Below are 19525 nucleotides of genomic sequence, written 5' to 3'. Positions count from 1 at the left end.
GTCTTGCTGCCCCTCAATTGTGTGGAGGCCTCTCCATGTCAATTATATTTGAAGCAGGCTCATCCAGGCAGTCAGACTATTCCGCATGAGAGTGTCAAATGAAGACCGGGAGAACCCGGGGTACAATTCCTTGCCTGGCATGACTATTTCACATGGGGTCACTGTTTACTATCACAGAAGTGAGATTGTCCCTAGGCAGTCTACTTCTGCATAGCAGTCTACAATGTAAGCTGGGTACCCAAAGTTTATTTTACCCCACTCGAAAGGACAAAATTACTAGTTCTAGCTAATTCAGTCAATACAGTTGCTAATACTTTAGTAGTCAAATAAAATTACAACTTCACTTGCTATCCTTATTGTCCTTTAATTGGTTCCCTAAACCACACTGCAGCTAACGTCTCACATTCTAATTAATAATGGTGATAAGGAGAAATTATCTTCATTGGGCACAGTATGTCAAAGCTATTAGGACAGAGTCTATTAAGGAATATCATAATTTGGGTTGTTCCAAAGCAGGGGGTATATGGAATGTTTTAGATTCACCGACTCTGGGATCTTCAGAAGTACTTATTTGAGCAATCTTAAAAGGAGATTCTCATCCTCAAAACATACATGAAGAATAATTCATCCAAATACAAAGGACAGCTTCCATTTCCCCCCCTTTTAATGTTGCAAAGAAACCCTCTCCCTGCCATTCCACACAAGATAAAATGAAATTCGGAATCATTAAAATGATTGTCTCTGCAAATTTTACTTAGGCTGCAATCCTATAATCAGTTAGCTGGTAGTCAGTTGAACTTAATGAGGCTTACTTCTAAGAAGATATGAACGCTACAGGATTGTTAAGACTGCTGTAGGGGGGAAATCATAAGAAAAGGCTAAAGTCTATTAAGGTCCATCCTTATAATTAACAGAGCTGGAAGAGACTCTAGTCCAGCCCTCTGCAATGCAGGAATCTCAACAAGAGCATACATGAGAGAGGGCCATCCAACCTCTGTTTAAAACCTCCAAGGAAGAAGAACCTACCACCTCTCATGGGAGTCTGTTCCATTGTTTAACAGCTCTTACTGTTAGAAAGTTCTTCCTAATGTTTTGTCAGAATCTCCTTTCTTGTAACTTGAAACCATTGGTTCAGGTCCTAGCCTCCAGAGAATACACCTTTTGCTTCCAGTGAGAGGAGTGTAAGGCCCCAAAGAAACACATATTTATTTTTATTTTAAAAATGGCTTTAGAAACATTAGAATCCAATGAGACAATCCAAATTCAGTCTCATGAATAGTATGTCCTCAGACTAGTATGTCCTTATCAACCTAAACACTTACTTAATTTTAACAAACAGGTAAGACCTTCTCTTGCAAAACACACAAAAAGAGAATGTTTTATTTTGTCTGAAGACCTGCTTCAGGAGCCCGTTGTTGTTTTAAAAGCATGATCCCAATCAAATGTTATGTTCCACAAAGCCGCACCAAAGGGAAACATCTCCAGAATACAGACACAATAGCTTAATGGGCTTCACCAAAACAATTTAGTTAACACTGGTAATAAAAAAGGAAAAAGGAAAGTCACCTGAAATATTCTCTGAAACAACACAAACAAATATTTCTGACCACCATACATTTAGGGACTTGACCTACACTCAGAAACCCTGTGTGAGCAAAGTCTGCTTCCAGCAAAACCAACACAAAGACATACAGTATCCCAGAGTCATGGGGATAAGCAACAGGGAATGAACTGACAGAGGAAGCTGCATCCTGGCCTGAGAGTGGATGTATACCTTAAATGCCTTTTAATAGGTTTCTGCAAAGAAGTACATGGACTAGGTTCCAGAAACTGGACCTGTACTGGAAAGTGGTCCAAAAGGAGGTTGGGATTAATGGTGCTTTGGGAAGGTCCATGGCTCAGTGGAAGGGAATCTGCTTTGCATGCAGAAGGTCCCAGGATCATCCCAGACATCTCCATGCAGGGCTGGGGAACATTCCTGTCTGAAAGCCTGGCAAGCTGCTGCCAGCCAGCATGTGAAGATGGACCAATGGTCTCAGTACAAAGTAGCTTCCTATGTTTAGCACAGCACCTGTGGGTCTGTCCTTCAAGAGTAAATCAAGATGGAGAAGTAGACGCCTTACCAGTGCTATTCAAAGTATTGTCATTGGCTCTTGTCTCAGGGACCAGCGGATAGGCAAAATCTCTTACCTGGCCCGGTTGAGTAAAGCAGGTTGTAGGTTCCAGAGACTACTGAGCCCGGCCTTGGCTGGGGAGGGCGGGGTATAAATAAAAACTATTATTATTATTACTATGAAAGGTGTGAAATGAGAAGCGTGACACTTGGGTCCACCAAGTTAATCTTGCACCAAGGCAAAGACAGCATTAATACTGATCTTGGTTGTAACCCAAATGCAGCAGGTCTAGGACACAGTTTTGGAAACTAAGCTCTTGATTTTGGCCCTATGGCTGAAATGATCTGGAAACAGATCTGGTGGGAAGCATTTTGCAGAGATATTGCAGATTAGGAAGGAATTCACAGGGGTCCAAGGAAGGACTTTTATTAGCAGCTACTTGTATCCATCTTTTTTGGGGGGGGGGCATACACAGGGCAACATTCACAAGGCGATCCCACTTTATCGGCTTGGCAACAAAAGGAAAGTTAGGTTAGGTTGACTGATAGTAACTGGCCTAAGCGAGCTTTACAGCAGAGCTCCAGAAGTTAGCAGAGTGGCTGGGGTATAAATAATAAAATTATTATCATTGTTGTTGTTAGCAGCAAGAAAGGGCATGGAAGTAGTAGCTGATTATAACACATTTGGAGGTGTGTTGTTGGTTTTTTTTTAAAAAAACAACTACCATATTTTTCGCTCTATAAGACGCACCAGACCACAAGACGCACCTAGTTTTTGGAGTAGGAAAACAAGAAAAAAAATATTCTGAATCTCAGAAGCCAGAACAGCAAGAGGGATCGCTGCGCAGTGAAAGCAGCAATCCCTCTTGCTGTTCTGGCTTCTGGGATAGCTGCGCAGCCTTTGCTCCATAAGACGCACACACATTTCCCCTTACTTTTTAGGAGGGAAAAAGTGAGTCTTATAGAGCAAAAAATACGGTACTACAAATTCAAGAGCAGGGTGGCAGCTCGGCAGCTCCAGCATGTAAAAAGGGGAATATTATTTTGTAAATCGTTAGAAGGAATGACTGGATTTGTACATTTTAAAAATTGTCCTTAAAAATGAATGTGTTTATGGGGAAAATGTCAATACTCAACTAACATAACCAACAGTCCTTCCAGGACTCATACAGCTGAGTGCTCATGCTGTATATTTGATAGGTGGTTTCTTTTACATCAGGTGGAATGTAGCAGTGCGTAGCTAATATTGAAACCCCTGTCCTGTTGCATTTCTCCTCCATTCTTGAAGCTGCATTTCCAGCTGTTTCTGGCAGAAGGGGCATATTCAGAAGTGTCCTGGCAGGGCTATTCCTCATCCAGAGACAGGAAAGAGAACTCCGGTGGATCTTTCAAAACAGCAGTCAGCCGAGAGGAAGGCTTTGTGGTAGGGTTTGTTCAAAATGGCTGGGCTTGACACATTCATTTCTTCTCTCGCAGAGACGGTAGGCCACTTTGGTTGAAGTTGAGAAATATCTCAGCATATATTTGAGTGAATTTCTTTACTCGGCTTATTCTGTTTAAATTTACTTAAGGGTCAGCAATACGGGAAAGCAAAATTAAGGCTACAATCTTAAATTGTAGGGGCCGAGAGTGAAGGCCACCTAAAATTCAGTTTCCTGCTAGGAAACCCTCCTCTATCCTTTTACCTTATTTAGTTTGGAACATTTACCCCCCTATAGAAAATAACTGGGAGGAAATTAATGAGAAATCTTGAGGGGAAATCTTCCCATTCTCGGAGCATGTCAGGAGGATGAGACAGCGATGGCTCCTGCTCTCTCTTTGATGTCAGTAGGGCAGCAGGAAAGCCTAGGGGGTGGAGATCTGGCACTCTCTTTCTCTGCCCCCCCTCCTCCCAAGGGCCAAAAGATTACAGTCTTAAGACAGAGCATAAAGGCTCCTTGGCACAAGTCAGTAACCCCTCTGCGCTATAATTTATGGGTAAATTGTGTGCACAACTAATTTTTGTAAAAAACGGCAATGGCAAAAGTTTAATTTTGTCGTCTTCGTTTCTTCCAGTGAACTCTTTAAGTTTAGGGGGGCGGGGGGGGGGGGGCTGTGTTAAATGCAGTCTATTATTTGCTCAGATGGTTGCTTCAAAGTGGGATTAGAAGCCATAAAGTGAAACTGTGTGAATCCTGAAACTTTATTGCAGGCAGCACCTGTGTCAGGAAAGGGAGAGATAAGAGAATAAAGAGAGAACAAACTATGAGAGGCGCATTAATCTGTCTTCTTGTGCTTTTAACATCTAAGGATCCCACTATTAATTCAACTACAATTGGGCAATTGTTCTTTTACAGCCTTAATTAACCCAGCATTGCGCTTTCTTTAAAAAAAGTCATCTTTCCTTCACTTGTTTTAAACTCTTGAAGACGAAAGAGTCTCCAGCTAGCACTATGGCCTTCACAACCTAAAATATAATTCCAAGTTTAGTATATTTTGTTTCAATTTACATCTTAATACTGGCAAATGTAATGAGTCCACGAGTCTCTAATCTTTCAAACGGAGAACTGTGGGAAATCAAAGATAAAAGAAGTGCACTGAGCAGCCTAACCCAATACGTCATATCGATTAGCAAAATGATTCTGCATGGTGATCCAAGGGCTCAATAATGAGATACCCAGCATGACTGATCTTGGATTGCTTTGAAGCAGAGTCTCAGACTCTGTTTCCCCCCCGAAAAAGTGAATATTTTGTTTTGAGCCCTTTCCTGCATGCTGATGCGACAAATGGGCAACGAACACAGAATCCGAGTGTTGCGAACTTATTCCAACCTATAAATTTGCATGAAACAAACTTTTGAGGTGGACGTACCATAGCTTCCACTCGTGTTGGCACAGATAACGGCACCAAAGAAGTATGGCTCATATTTCTGAATTCTAGAAATAACTTTCTGGCAGGCTATGGTGGGATCCATTCCTGTTCGCATATACTCCACGGCTTGATAGCTGATTTAAGGAAAATAAACAAACAGATAGTAACACAAAGGTTCTCCAAGTGGCATAGTATGCCAAGGGGGAGAAAATGAACCTTAAAAAAACCCCTCCTCTGCTGATAACAAAAAGGGAATCTTGCACGAACTTGCCCCAACGTTGACACGGGATAAAAAACCAAGACAGGGCCTTTTTAGTGGTGGTTCCCTATTTCTGGAATGGTTTGATTTGGCCCTAGTGATCCACTGTGACCAAATCCCCTGGGTCTAACTGTTATCAAAAACTCATAATTAACTGGTTTGGAATATGAATTTGTCCAGGTCTTAATGCTTGGGTGCAATATGAACTGAACACTAGTTCCCTTCAAAATTCTTCTACGGCTAGGAATGTAGAAAGAGAGTCTGCATATTTAAACGAAATGTGAAATAGCTATTATTAGTTCAAAATCCTGGTTGATAACTAGTGTTTGGACAAGGCTAAGCAAAATCCCCAGGATGATGTTGTTTTCCTACATCACGAAGGACCTATGGGCATGCCTAGTGACACCCCCAAGGCTTGAAGCAGTGCAGTGCAGCTTCTGAGCTTGCCTGTACAAAGCCCATCTTTTACCTCAGGGTGGTCTCACAATGAAGCCCAGTATCAAAAAGACCCAAAGAGTTCACAGAATATAAAAACCTGGGCAAGAAGCGCATCATCAAATCCCCATCTCCAGTGGCAGCTGCAGCTCCAGCTGTACTATCTGCATATGCTCCAGCTCCAGCAATTGGAGAGTCTCCCACACGTCTAAGAAAGATGAAGGCGATGTTAATCCAATGAAAACAGCCGGGCGATGGGGAAAGATTCTGATAGTTCCAACAGAGTCACAAACAAGCTAGCAACAAAGACACGCTGAGGCATGTTTCTCATTGAGGCAGTAAACCTGTGCCTGCCTCGAGTAAACCTCTCGGAGCTACATGTACAATCTCAGGACTCTGCCAGACAAAGCATTTGTCCAGATTTGCTCGTACAAAGCTTAGGCAGAGGTTACACCATGTCTGGTATTTACTGAGAATTCGTTCAGATTTGTTTCTTTTTTTTTAGGAGGAGAGCTTAGGCCATTCATCCTGATCTGCTTTTGGGGTGTCTTCCCACCAATCATTTGTTCATGCCACACTTTTCTATACAGAGCACTTTCATTGCGCATGTCTAAGTTTCCTACTATGAGCTCGAATTTCCCTTGCAAAATACATGACAGAATGTTTGTCCATTAAAAAATAAGACACACACCCCCAAACCAAAAACCACAAAACTTAGAATTGCTTCTCCCCAACATTTAGTTTTCTGTGCAGAGGATAGTTCAGTCATGGGAGTCCCTGACTGTAGTTAGTACAGCCCAGACACAAGCTTACCACCTCAAGAAGTTATAGTGGTAAGTCTCAGTATATAATAGCAGATTTTATTTTCTCATGCCTCAATTCCGTTCTTTTTGGACAGCAATATTTATTATTATATTTGCTGAACTGGGCTGAAATATCAAGGCAACACTTAACTTAAACATCCAATATAATCAAGCACAGCTCTAAAACGGATAGAATTGCAGAGGAAGAAGACAGAAAACAAATTCATGCATTCTTCACATATCCACAAAATCCTTCTTTCAAGTAATATAAAAATCATTACCACTACAGCAGCAGTTCACATACACACTCATGCTTACTATAAACAGCACTCAAGAAAGGAAAACAAATCTCATCAATAAGGAATCTTGATTTTATTGTGACACTAACCCCTGAATTTTGTGGTCTGCACCATTTGTTGACGTCCCCACAGCAATGCTTCCATTCTGACCAATCACAATCATGCCTACAAATGAAAACAGGTAGCGAATTTAGAAGCAGCATTATGGGTTAATGATTTTGTTAATTGGATAGGGGTAATGTTAGGCGACCACCCTTTAAAACAGACCAGACTCCTGCTGTCCTTCAGACAAAAGTGGGGAACTGGGTTTGACCAGTGAGTTACAATGTTTATCTCCCCATCCCCTCATGGGCCAAATTTGACAGGTGGGTGGAGCTCAGGAAATCCCTTTCTAAATTCTGGGCAATGTAACCCTTGGACAAAGCACGATCTTGCCCATTGTTTTACATAGTGCTTTGCAGGCACTGCTGATCAGCCGGGCCTGCAAACCCCTTTTCAATTAAGCCACCTTTTGACCTGGCCCATACTGACAACATATATGACAGCAGCTGTGTGCAGTTGGGCCAAAATGGTCTTGAAGGCCAAATGGGAGGCCTGACAGGTGCAATCAGGTTTGGAAGCTGGGGGTCCCTCACACCTATTTTAAGAGTTCCCGGTAATATACAACAGTCGCCACAATCTTTTCTTATCACAACTAGATGGTGATGGGATCCACTTCACCTGGGAACTGTTTGCCTTCCTTAGGCCTCTTTTACGTTTGGAGTAACTCCACCCTAGAGTCCATCTATTACGTTTAAAGAAAGAAAATCTTCCATCTGCGAAGACAGATGATCACCAGGATCACAGTCTGCCCCATAATTCTGCAGATTAAGTCAGAAACATGGGCTTTGGCTCCTGGCTTCAGATGGGAGGCATTATAATCATTCACTTCAAGTGTGGAAATACATATTTTAGGACACTTAATTGTTAATTTATAGACCCACATCCAGATAATTCATGCACTGGCTACTGGAAGGCAGCGAGTGCCATAAACATAGTGTCAACTGACACAGCATGAAGCAATTGTTCAAAGTTTGCATTCAATTATTTGCCAAGTAGGCAATTTGCCTACAGAATGCAACTGCCTACAGTAGCCTAGTTCAGTTTTGCTCTTTCTTTGCCTCCCAAAGAAGGGAAGCAAAGAATAAATCACTGGCTTGGGCAAACTGCCAAGGTGCAAAAGTTCATAAGGACACACCTTTAGATTAGCAAGAACCTTGGCATTTGACATTTTTAAAATGCTAATTACTTGGTGGTGACGAATTTAATCATCACACTAGAAGTGCCTCTTAAGTGTCTGGGAATGAGGCTTGTGCTCCCAAGTCACTTAGGTGCTTCTGTAAATTCCAAATTTAATTACTATGCAGATGGAAGAGGCTGGATCCAAACAAAGTCGTCGTCCCCCGCCCCGTCCCATTTTCAGCTAATTTTGCAAAATGTAAAGTTGAAACTTGAGCTTATTTGAAAAAAAAACTTCCAGACCTATGTAGTTCTGGAATATCCACTAGGATGATCAATTCACTGGAATATATAAGCTCATTTTGAAATTACTTCTTCAAGAAGGAGCACTCTTGATGCACGTTCAGCAAACTAGCAAGCAAAAAGAGTAAATTAAGTTGTTCCTGCTTGAAAACAAAGTGGTGCTTCGATTTTGGATGATAATCATGTTCTACCAACACAAGTTCTGCCTCATCAGACCATGTAAAATGCTCATCATATATCTGTAGAATGAATGTATGAATGTGCGGGGACTGGGAAGGAAGGGTGAAAGGCGAATAGAATGTCACATTCCTAATTCTAGAACTAAACAGAGAAGCACAGGCCAGGTTCCTACAGTAAGTAGGGAGATTTACAGAATGGGGTGAGGGTTAACATGGCAGGTGTCCTTCCACATCCCAAGTCCTACCAGCTCATGCTTGCCAAGGTGGAAGGTGGCTTCCGTGAAATTTTTCACTATGCCAGCAATATATTGACATAGCTGAGAAGCCCGAGGAACTTTTGGATCAAGTGGATCCAAGGCTGCTGATGATCAGCTTCAAGACTCCTCATTTCAAGGCTCCTACACACAGTAGCGTTTCACCCTCCTGGGCAGAGCCCCACAACCAGCAGAGAGGCAACTATGTGTAATCTGACAGCACAGCATTCAACATTATGGGGTGCTAAGGCTTCACGCTTGGGAAATGTCTTGCTGAATCACTGATGTTATCTCTGCATCAGGCAGAGTTTGTTCTTAAGTGGATTGTGTCCTTACATCCCGCTTAAAATTATTCACATTCAGTTTCTCTGGTGACTCATTTAAAACAAGCAGAGGGATTGCAGCATGAAATAAGTTGCTGTCAAGAAGGCATACCAATAGTGTCATGGTTATGAACATCTATTCTTTTCTTTGATACACTCCGCTCTTCTTTGGTGAACTTTGCAGCCTGCTTGTATGGGCCACATGATTTTGAAGCATCTGGCGTCACACTCTGCAATCAAAGTTTCATTCACATTAAAATCTTGGAAGAAAAACAAACTGGCATTTCAAACAAACCTGTCTTCTATCCCTCCCCCCCCCCCGTCATCCTAAAAGAATAGTGTAAGATTTCTGTATATGCCAAGGATGAAGAAGTTTCATCGAAGGCAAATTACTGTAGCTCAGATGCTTTAAACAATGAACAGACAAAAGCATCTCCCTCAATTTAGAGTAACTCAATACTCAAAACACTCTAGTTATCGCAGCCCTGCTCAGATTCCACGTTATGTGATTTGCAAATGTTTCCTACAATGAACAGCCAGCAGAGAAATAATACATCAACATTCTATGTGCAAAAAACGCAGCATGATAATTTGTCTTACCACCTACTGCTATAATTCAAGATCAGTTTTTCTCAATCCTCATGAGCATCCATGCTGATTGTGATGAGACAACTTTATAGACAAACCATACGGCTAAAGGCACTGAAGCCGGATAATTCAACTTGCTCTACTTCCACTCCACATACTCTGCAAACACCCTTTACAATCTAACACACCCTATTTTTTCCCCTTTTGCTGGTGGCTCAAGTTAAAATAATTAAGAAAGACTTTGCTTCAGCCACACAGACCTCTCCTGCTAGCCTTAAAGGTTGTTATCTTTCAACTTTCTTCCTACAATCTTGGGTGCAGAGGTCCCTCTACAGGTTTCTACATAGCCTGTGTTTTCTGCAGGGATAACTTGAAGGGTATAGATAGTCAAGAGGGTGGGATCTGCATGCACAACGAAGGAAGAAAACATTTTACACAAATCACAATAGGCTTCTGATTCAATGATAAACAAATAGTACCGGAGTTCCATATTATATTTCTTAACAGTAAATATCTAATTGGAGATTTATTTTTTTAAGTATGCCCATAGTTATACATCTGAGCGAGGTAGCATAAAAACAAAAAATGCCCATGCTGAACGGGTCCACAGAGATTTAATGGTTACACACTTATCAGGATCACAGCAGGCTCAGAGCAGATCTTAAAATGAACCTGAATTCCAGATGCAAGGCTAGAGGCAATTTTTTAAAAAAAAAAATCTTAACCAGAACATAAAAATAGTTTAGGATTTTAAAAATAAGGCAAACAGCAGGCAGAGCTTGGGCTTGTTTATATGAAATAACAATGTGTGGATTCTAATCATGGCACAAAGCTAAAAAGTTCCAAGGTGGGGGAAGAGCAGAAAACATATGTGAAAGATAAACAAGAAGCTTAAACCTAGCTCCCACAGAGGATCTGGTGAATAGAAGAACACGGGGAAGTCCCTAGGTACATAAAACTCCTTAAAAGCAACTGTCCAGTGATGGCAGGGGGACACAGATAGGATTATCAGGTGCCCAACACTTACAAGGCAGACAATATGAAAGAGCAAGAATCAGATGCAGTGGAAGGATTCAAGTTGAACTGGTTAGCAGAAGCGGGTATCAGCAGTGACCAATTCTAGCTCGACTGGAGGCCAAAGAGAACCGAAGAGCAGGACCCTCAAAGCTGATCAACAGGACCTTTTGGCTCCATAGGCCTAGCTCCATTGGAGAACTCTCTTGTACACATTCACATACATTTTTCTTTGGTACACAGCACATTCCTCTTCCCCTGCAGCTTGCTCCAATGATGGAGTGGGGTGCTGGGAATGTTGCAGACATAAGAAGAGCCCTGCTGGATAAGGCCCAAAGCCAATCTGGTCCACCATTCTGTTCTCAGTGGCCAGCCAGATTCCCATGAGAAGCCTGTAAGCAGGACCTGAGTGCAACAACACTCTCCTCGCTTGCAATTCCCTGCAGCTGGCATCCAGAGGCATACTGCCTCCAAGATTGGTGGCAGAACAATATTTAATACAGTGTAGCCACCAGGTTTATAAAACAAGAAAAAACAAGGGAGAAAGTTGTGTTTTACCTTCCAGAAGTTTGGCTGACAGTTTCGATTAAGCCACTGTAAGTACATTGAAAGAGAGCTCTGTGTAGTCAGGTCTTCACTTGGAAACCCCATGCTTTCTGCAAATAGTGAGGCTTTATGGAACAGAAAATAATGAGTAATTTCTTTTTCTATGTAACTGTATTTGCAATTCAACAAGCGTGCAAGAGGACACTTTTCAGCTCATCAAGATCTCTATGAAAACACGGCATGGCACTTGTAAACCATTTTCATATTGTATTACAGCAGTCAGAGCCCAAGTCACTGCCCTATACAAGTGTATACATTATTATGATTTTGTCCTCAACAGAAATGCCTTTCTCATTTTCTAGAACAAGAACATATATCGGGGGCTTCAGAATGCTGAAGACTGATAGCAAACTAAGAGGAAGTATATCAATTTGCAACATGGAATCCATAAATGAAAGACTTGTGATAAGAAACAGCAATGTTCCACTACACTGTCAGATAGAAACTTTAAGAATTCAAAGTAGAATGTTTTAGACTGTATTGATTATTTAAAAAAAATATCCTATTGTTTTTATCTAATATATCTGAAGTATGTTTCTATTTTTTCCCTGTTAAATTTTTTAAAGAGAAAAGTGTTTTGGGGGACATCATATTTATAACTGCACAGCTTGTGTTTTCACAGAATCCTTTCTGAGCTATCTGTTGCAGCTATACTTTTTAAAGAATAATTTCTAAAGCTAAAGTTCCAAAAATCAGTGTTGAGTTTTTTCACTGAAGGCTGCGATTCAATACAAATTTATTATTTTAATCTATAAAAAACATTTACCTTTGGTCTCCAAAAAGAGTTCCCCAACCAAGTATATAAAAAACCAAAAATCCTCTTCTACATACAAGAGCATTCAATAATAATAAATACACAAACAAAACCATAATTTGATAAAATTAACACCTCAAAAATTTGGCAGAACAAAAATGCCTCTATTGCCCACCTTGAGGAGACGGGACCTTTCCAAACTGGGAGTAAACACCACACCTCTAGGTTAGATTACTGCAATGTGTTATACATGGGCCTGCCTCTGAAGATGGTTCGAAATTTACGATAAAAACTGTAGAAAGATGGTTTGAGCATATAACACCAATCCTGGCTCAACTGCACTAGCTGCCAATGTGTGTGTGTGTGTGTTTATACTGTAAACCACCCTGTGATCCTCAGATGAAGGGCAGTATAGAAATTTAATAAACAAACAAAACAAAATTGTGAACTTAATGAGACTGGAGTGCATGATGAAGAGAGCAGAAATAACCTATCAAGCCAAACCAGAGCACAGTGGCCCCTATCCATTTAAAGCAGGTGTGAGGAACCTTTGGCCTGCCAGATGTTACTGAATGACAGTTCCCACCAGCCCCAGTGAGCATGACCAGGGATGATGGGAGTGGTCGTTCAGCAACATCTGGAGGGCCAGAGGTTCCCCACACCTGCGCTAAAGCATTGCACTGTATCTTAATGAAATCAAGTAACTTGTCACAACCAACTCGTGACAAAGTTCTTGACACCAGCAAGGCAACTTAACTTCATTTGGACAGAGGTGGCTGCCTTCCACCACTGCATGGCGGAGCCAAAATTTCAAGGGAGCAAAATGAAGGAAGTTACCTGACTCTCCAACCAATAAGGTGTGCTGAGTATGCTCTATCACTTTCCGTGCCACGCCAATAGCATTTTTTACGCGTCTGAGATCAGCTACTGCCCCAACTTCCATAGTATTACTGGACCAAAGACAGACAAATGTACCCAAAAGCAAAACAGACAAACAGAGTCTTAAGTTTAAATCAAGAAACGCAGAGTATAAGAATAATGTATGCCACATCTAAAGGACAAGCATGAGATAAGTATAAAAATGAAGATTGGTGTCCAAACGTTACTTGCAATCCCATTAGACTAAATGGGTTGAACCTGTAGATGGGGAATTCCCAAATGACTGTCCACAGAACATGAGTGGTTTATTCAGGTGGTTTGTGGCATGTCTGTGGATTTGTAGTTGAATATAACACATCTATTGCTTTAAATATTCATTCTGACTTTTAACTGCATTCTAATTGCTTTTAATTTCTCATATTGCATTTTAATGTATTATAATGTGAATTCTATGGAATTCACATTGTAATAGAATAAAATGCAATATGCAGGAAATTAAAGCAGCAATAAAGACACAATTAAAATTCATACAGCATCTAGCACAGTACGATTGCTACAGCAGGCAGAAAAAACCATTTAAGTGGTCAGCCTCAACAATTTGCAAGTGGTCTGTGGGTAAAAAAGTTTGGGGTCCACTGCTATAGACTACAGTTCAGATGGGCATGTGCTCTCTTTAAACTGACATTTTAAAGCATATTTAGTGATAGGAAAAAATAGAGCTAAACCTGACTTGCTAAACCAAATGCATACACTCTATTGCTACTAGTGCACATGAGAGCAGGGCCAGTTACATACATTGCCATATGTTTGTTTATCTGCTAGTTACTTTAGAGACCCTGGAGTGTGTATGAAATAATGTGCATAATAATGCAATAAGCCAGTAAAGAAACTGTACTTCTTGAGATCAAGGAGTGAAACAGAAACTAGAAAAAAATATATATGTGTGGATAAGACTGACATAAAGATTTAGAAGAAAAACCCCATCCCTAGTAACAGCCCAGTTAGTCTCAGATGCACGCATGCCCTTCTGGGCTCATAGGTTCCCATCAGCTTTTCAATGGAGAGGGCAGCAAGAACAAAACTGTCTACTCTTTGAAGTGAATTGGGAAGATTCTGAACATGGAGGAGCTGCATGCAATTGATAGCAGAACCCCTATGCCTGTTAGGAATGATGTGGGATTCCTTACCCATCCATAATCATAGCATCCAATGTTGTTTCTCCATGTTCATCTGGGTGTCCTCCATACCCCACACTTCCATCACATTGCTCAACTTCACACTGACCACAGCCTTTCTCTACTGCATCCAGTTCAGAACCACCGGCCAGTAAGGTACTCCAAGCTGAAAGGAACAACAACAACAAAATTCCACTCACTCCACATGTAAACTACATAGAAGTCATATTCTTAAAAAGCACACCCCCAATTCCCATCCCTAGAATACACAGTACAGTGCAAATGTGTAAGTGTTCATTGTCCTGATTTTATGGAGGCTGGTCAATAAGTACCAGAAAACTAAATCCATCATGTTCAGGGAATGTAGCATCGGTGGCAAAACTCTTAAACCTGGGATTCCTAGACATTAATTGTCAACTGTCTGCTTCTCATTGTATTCTCCCCCTGCCCTGCCCTGCCAATCTGGCATCAGCCACAGTTGGCAAGCAAGCTATAGATTAAAAATGGCGTATTTGTCTGATGTGACAAATGTTGAGTTCATTCTAATTTCTTTTTCTTCAAGCCCAGAGTCTCCAATGAGCCAATTATGTTTAGAAGTAAAAGCAAAGCAGCACAAGGGTAGATAACTTCCATTTTTTATAATAAAAAAACCTGGCCCTGCTCTTTTAAGTGGGGAAGCTTTTTCTGGCATGGTGATAAATGGCGGGGAAAGTTCTCCTGGCTACATGTCTGCATCAAGTTGCAGCAAAACAGGAATGGACTGGGGGTGGAGGGCTGGGTGGAGATGGGATAACCCTCACTATATGGCAACAATGTGCTAGTTAAAGGGGAAAAAATATTTTTAAACCATTTGTATGGCATTTCACTGAGGGGTTTAAAACCATTTAATGTTGCTCCATATGCTTCCTTCACAAGCCAGGCATGTCACTTATGGTGCAAGAATTTCCTCAAGATGGACTTTAGCACAAACTTTATGGATATATTGGGCAAGGGAGAGGACGCATTAATCTTTTCCCAGATGCATGCACACTCACTAGAAGGAAGTGAGTACGCTTTTTACACACTGTGTAAAATCGTATCTGTGCACTGTCTGATGTTGCTGTTATGAATCCAGTGAAGACACCCACCACAAGAGCTGCCAGCAGAAATCTATGTTGCACAACTGGCCACAAGATGTTGCTGTGGCCTAGTAGACCAAATTATGTAGCTAATACAGAACACAACACAAGCTGAACTTCTGCAGACACAGCAGCACACCAGTGTTTCCAGTGTTAATAAAATGCCATGCTAAGAGCCCTTCTGCCACATTACTGTGGATCAGAACCCCTTCATCAAAAGACCTACACTGAAATGGAAGGGGGAAGTGCCCTGCCTGTAACAGTGCTACACTAAGAAGCTGACTAACGTGCACTAAGTAATGTAGATTATGTCTCGTTAAACCAGAACGTAAAATGTCCCACACCAAACAAGGAAGAGGAAAGTAGCAGAGAAAAGCCAAGGAAGTTTAACAGTAGCAGTGTGGACGGCTAGTTCATCTGACCAGGCTTAAACTGTCACCACCCTTTCTCGTATTTCAATGCAAACATTAAGTCTTGTTTAAAAAAGGGCACTGTTGAACATGCACAGAGTGCCTTTCCCACTCCTCTCCCCACAGACAGATTTTTGGGACTGAGATAGTGGCTCCCGTAAATTAGAAAAAGGGGAAGGGAGGGGGGAGGAGAGAACAATTGGGTCCTAGGGTCCGGCAGGACACTGCTGAAGGTGAAGTCTCCCTCTCCAACCAGCCCAAATCTGGTTAGCTTGAATTCCTCCCCAACCCTCCAAGCAGGGGGCCTCCTTACTGCTTCACTAGCCCCAAGTGATCGGAGGGCCTGGGCTCCGAAAAAGCGACTGCTTTGCTCTTCTGTTTCTCCTCAACGCCTGACTTTAGGAAGGCTCAACACATCCTGCTCGAGACATCTAATGCCAGCGTGCGATGTTCTCCCAGCCCACAGATGCCAGCATGCAGCACGCACACAACCGCCTGCAAGGATCTTTGCAGATGTGGCGCTGAGACCCGGGCTGGATCATGAATCTAGAAAACGGGGTGCGGGGTGGGGGGAGCCCAAACAAAGTTTGGGGCAAACCTAGGACGGGGCGAGGGGTTCCTCCCCGCCCGCTCGAGCCTCTCCTCTGCGCAACCACGGAAGCCCTGGAGGAAGCGAGACAGCACCTGCTTCGGCGGCTTTCCTAAAGGGCCAGGTGTTGAGGACCAGAGGCAGCGAGGGCGCCTCGCCGCTCGCCACCGCCGCCAGCAGCAGCAGCAGCAGCAGAGGCAGCAAGAAAGGTCCCCTCGGGCGGCTCCCGCGCCCCATGGCTCCGCCAGCCCCACTGAGTCGCTCCCCTGTCAGCCCCACATCCCGTGACCACCCGGCGGATCGGCCGCACGCGCAGTAGCCCGCGAAGGGCGGAGACTGTGGCGCGCGTAAAAGTCTTGCGCGGAGCGGCCTCTGGTGGCAAGTTCCGCCTTCTGGGTGCGCCGCGCGGTTCCTCTTTGTCACTCCAGACGCCCCTACTCTCCGAGCGGCAGTTGCGGGGCCGCTCCGTCCTCTCATCAGAACAGCACTGGAGAGCTAGAGGGGGAACCATCGTCGAGAGTTCCACGAGGGGTGTTGGTGAGACCATCTTAGTCGCCTTAATAGGCCGCTCCTGTTGCTTCGCAGAGTTGGTGCCTGGCTAAGCGCATGTTTCATCTTTTGCACGCCACGAAGGAGAGAAACGTCCGTTACTACGAGCTGAATAAAGAGCATGAAATTCACACTCGACTCCGAGTATATTTCAGATGGGTGTGTGTGTGTGTGTGTGTGTGTGTGTGTGTTGAAGAGTCCCTCCTCCACTCAGCACGTCTCCCCAGCATGCCAGAGACAGGCAAGCAAGGATTAGGCACCTGGTGCTGCCTAGAGAGAGTTACAGCCTCGGCTTACCTGTCCATGCCTCCCCATAAGGCTTGGTTTCCAAACCCTTTATTGTCTTGGTCACCCTCATCGGCATGCTTGTCAATATCCTTCTTGAACTGTGGTGTCCAGAACGGGACGCAGGACTCCAGGTGAAGTGTGACCAAGGCAAAATATTACTTCCCTTACTCTGGACACTAGAATAGCATTAGCTTTTTCTGCCGCTGCATCATACTATTGATGCATGTTAAGTTTGCCCTCATATTAGTTTTGGTCTACTAAGATCCCTAGATCCTTTTCACATGTACTTGCTGTCAAGACAGGTGTCCCCCACCCTATATTTGCATATATGATCATTCCCACCCTAAGGAATAATCTGATTGTTCACATTCTAAAACGGCTGTTTATCCTCCATCCAGGCCACTTAAGAGTCATTGAAGGTCATATTCCAGCCAGACAAAATACTCAAGGAAGGTGTAAAGCAAACCGGTGAGGATTGTGTCCTGGGAAGAAAGGGTGTGTGTATGACTAAGGAAGCATCCCATGGGCCAGTAAGAGAAGTCTGGAGGGCCACATTGGGTCCCTAGACCTGAGATTGCCCACTTCAAATACATGATGACAGTGACAAAATAAAATATTTTAAACACCACAGAATAACTGCACTTGCGTTTGCATGCGTGTGTTAGCACCTGCGAGTGGGAAGGGGGAGGATTGCTAGTCCAGATCAGACCCATTGCAGATACAAGTTGGGGGAGGAAAATCCTCCACTTAAGGGCAAACTGTGTGACTATCATAACATGCAGTTTGGCCGTTAGTTGAATTGAATGTCCTGTTTTCACAGGAGTTATAACAGGAATAGCCTCACATGAGCAGTAACTCCCAGTCAGCAGTCACCTAGGATAAATCAGGCGCTGATGCTACTTTTCAGTGGCAGGGAGGTTATAGAATAACTACTGGGGAAAAAACACTTTCGTTTCTCACCCCCCCTTATTATTAATATTTTTTCAACACGAGCACAGAAAGTCGTCACAGAGATGCTTATACAATAGTGGCAAACACAATTCTACACATGAATATGAATACTAAATTAACACATAATTTAGAGCTGTATTTATTTTTTAGGTACAGGTGCTACTTCAGGTTTCGGAATAACCGTCCTGAAAATGCACTTCATTTATAATATTATTTCACTTGCAGAATATACTCCTACATAGTGGAGAAGTGCCAGAGGTTAATTTGGTTCCATATGCATAGTTCATATTTCTTAAAAATGGGACGACAACTTGGCAGGACCTCATGTAAGACAAGATAAGTTTTGAAGATGCATGCATATTTTTAGAGCGTTCAAACTATTTTAAAAAGCCTGAGGCTGTGTTATTATTATTATTAGAACAACAAAAAGAGAAAAAAGGTGCTGCAGGCTTTGGAAGACTAGTTACCACACAGCCTATTATTATAAAAGTCTGCAAAAAATAATAAAACCCATAAAGACTTGAGAGCTGCAATAACTTGACCTCTGCTCAGAAGTTCCATAAGGATGATATTACAGGAAGTCCAGAAAAAACAACAACATATAATTTAGCCAACATACTGATGTTAGTTCATTTCTGATATGAAACTTTGTATTCCTACCCTATTCTTTTTTATAGACTTTCGGGGGCGGGGGGGAGGAGTGAAACATGTATGTGGTTAAATGGAGAGAAAAGTTAAAAAGGGACACAATGAATATCTGTTCTCAAACAAGCAGACAAAAACAACAGTGATTTTTCAGTGAGCTCCATTACACACACACACACACACACCCCCCCCCCCAATTCTCAATGGTAGCAAGAAAAAAAACCATAGACAATTATGCTGTGGTAAAGACCTAGATAATATATACATGCTGTTCTTAAGGAAATAATAATTTTGCTGTATGCAGCCTCCACATGCAGACTTAAGTAGGAGGATAAAAAGTAGCAATCATATACATGTTCTACTCACTCAGGCTAAATTATATGCTGCTAGTGGGGAGTACCTAGCCATGCCTGGAAATTTGTAGTACCCCAAAATTGTGATTTTTAAGTGAATAGTGTAATTTGTGAGTTTGGACCCCACCCCTCAAAATGGTGATGTTATGGCAAAGTCATGTTTTGGTCCACCATTTTGATTTAATTTGTTGCCTGGCACCAAACATTGATGGAGACTACTGCTCACACCTTTCATGCCAAGTTTGGTGACAATATCTAGAGAAACAATCAAACCCAAGGCAAAAAGTCAGTCATGTTTGAATTATATTTCAGTCCTCTATCTTGATTCAAAATGGTGTCCAGTTTCCAAATGTTGATGACTGTTACCCCCATCTCAGGAAACCTTGTGCTGAGTTTGGCAATAATAAGCATCCAAACCAACAGAGAACAGTTGGACAGACAGACAAATCATTTCCAAAAAAATATAGTAGATGCTTAATGTGTAGTAATCAGTTTTGTTTCCAGATCTTTTAAAATTGCACGGCTGGAGAGATTGTTAAGACCAGTGGGAAGTTTTTGTTTATTAGGTTT

At 42.3% G+C, this 19525-nt stretch overlaps 1 protein-coding gene across 1 annotated transcript; it reads right to left on the bottom strand.

Moving 5' to 3' along the window:
• Positions 1-732: 732 nt before the first annotated feature.
• Positions 733-16750, bottom strand: AGA (aspartylglucosaminidase). Its single transcript, XM_081021427.1, has 9 exons — positions 16265-16750; positions 14065-14218; positions 12836-12948; positions 11197-11309; positions 9149-9266; positions 6849-6924; positions 5758-5865; positions 4964-5097; positions 733-4311 (listed from the first exon to the last, which is right to left on the bottom strand). The coding sequence occupies exons 1-9, from the start codon at positions 16644-16646 to the stop codon at positions 4211-4213; spliced, it is 1299 nt and encodes a 432-aa protein (XP_080877553.1). The 5' UTR covers positions 16647-16750; the 3' UTR covers positions 733-4210.
• Between the last annotated feature and the right edge of the window lie 2775 nt (positions 16751-19525).

The sequence above is a fragment of the Podarcis pityusensis genome (assembly GCF_964106645.2).
Source record: "Podarcis pityusensis genome assembly, chromosome: 9".
NCBI lineage: Eukaryota > Metazoa > Chordata > Lepidosauria > Squamata > Lacertidae > Podarcis > Podarcis pityusensis.
Note: the sequence above shows the minus strand (reverse complement) of the source record. Positions and strands in the feature narration are given on the sequence as shown.

Excerpts from the sequence above, each read along its gene's own strand:
- AGA (XM_081021427.1), bottom strand. The coding sequence starts at position 16,646 with ATGAGAGGACGGAGCGGCCCCGCAACTGCCGCTCGGAGAGTAGGGGCG. Across the intron at positions 12,949-14,064 it reads GATGCTATGATTATGGATGG|TAATACTATGGAAGTTGGGG; the intron begins GTAAGGAATCCC and ends TCTTTGGTCCAG. Across the intron at positions 11,310-12,835 it reads CTTATTGGTTGGAGAGTCAG|CCTCACTATTTGCAGAAAGC; the intron begins GTAACTTCCTTC and ends TGTTCCATAAAG.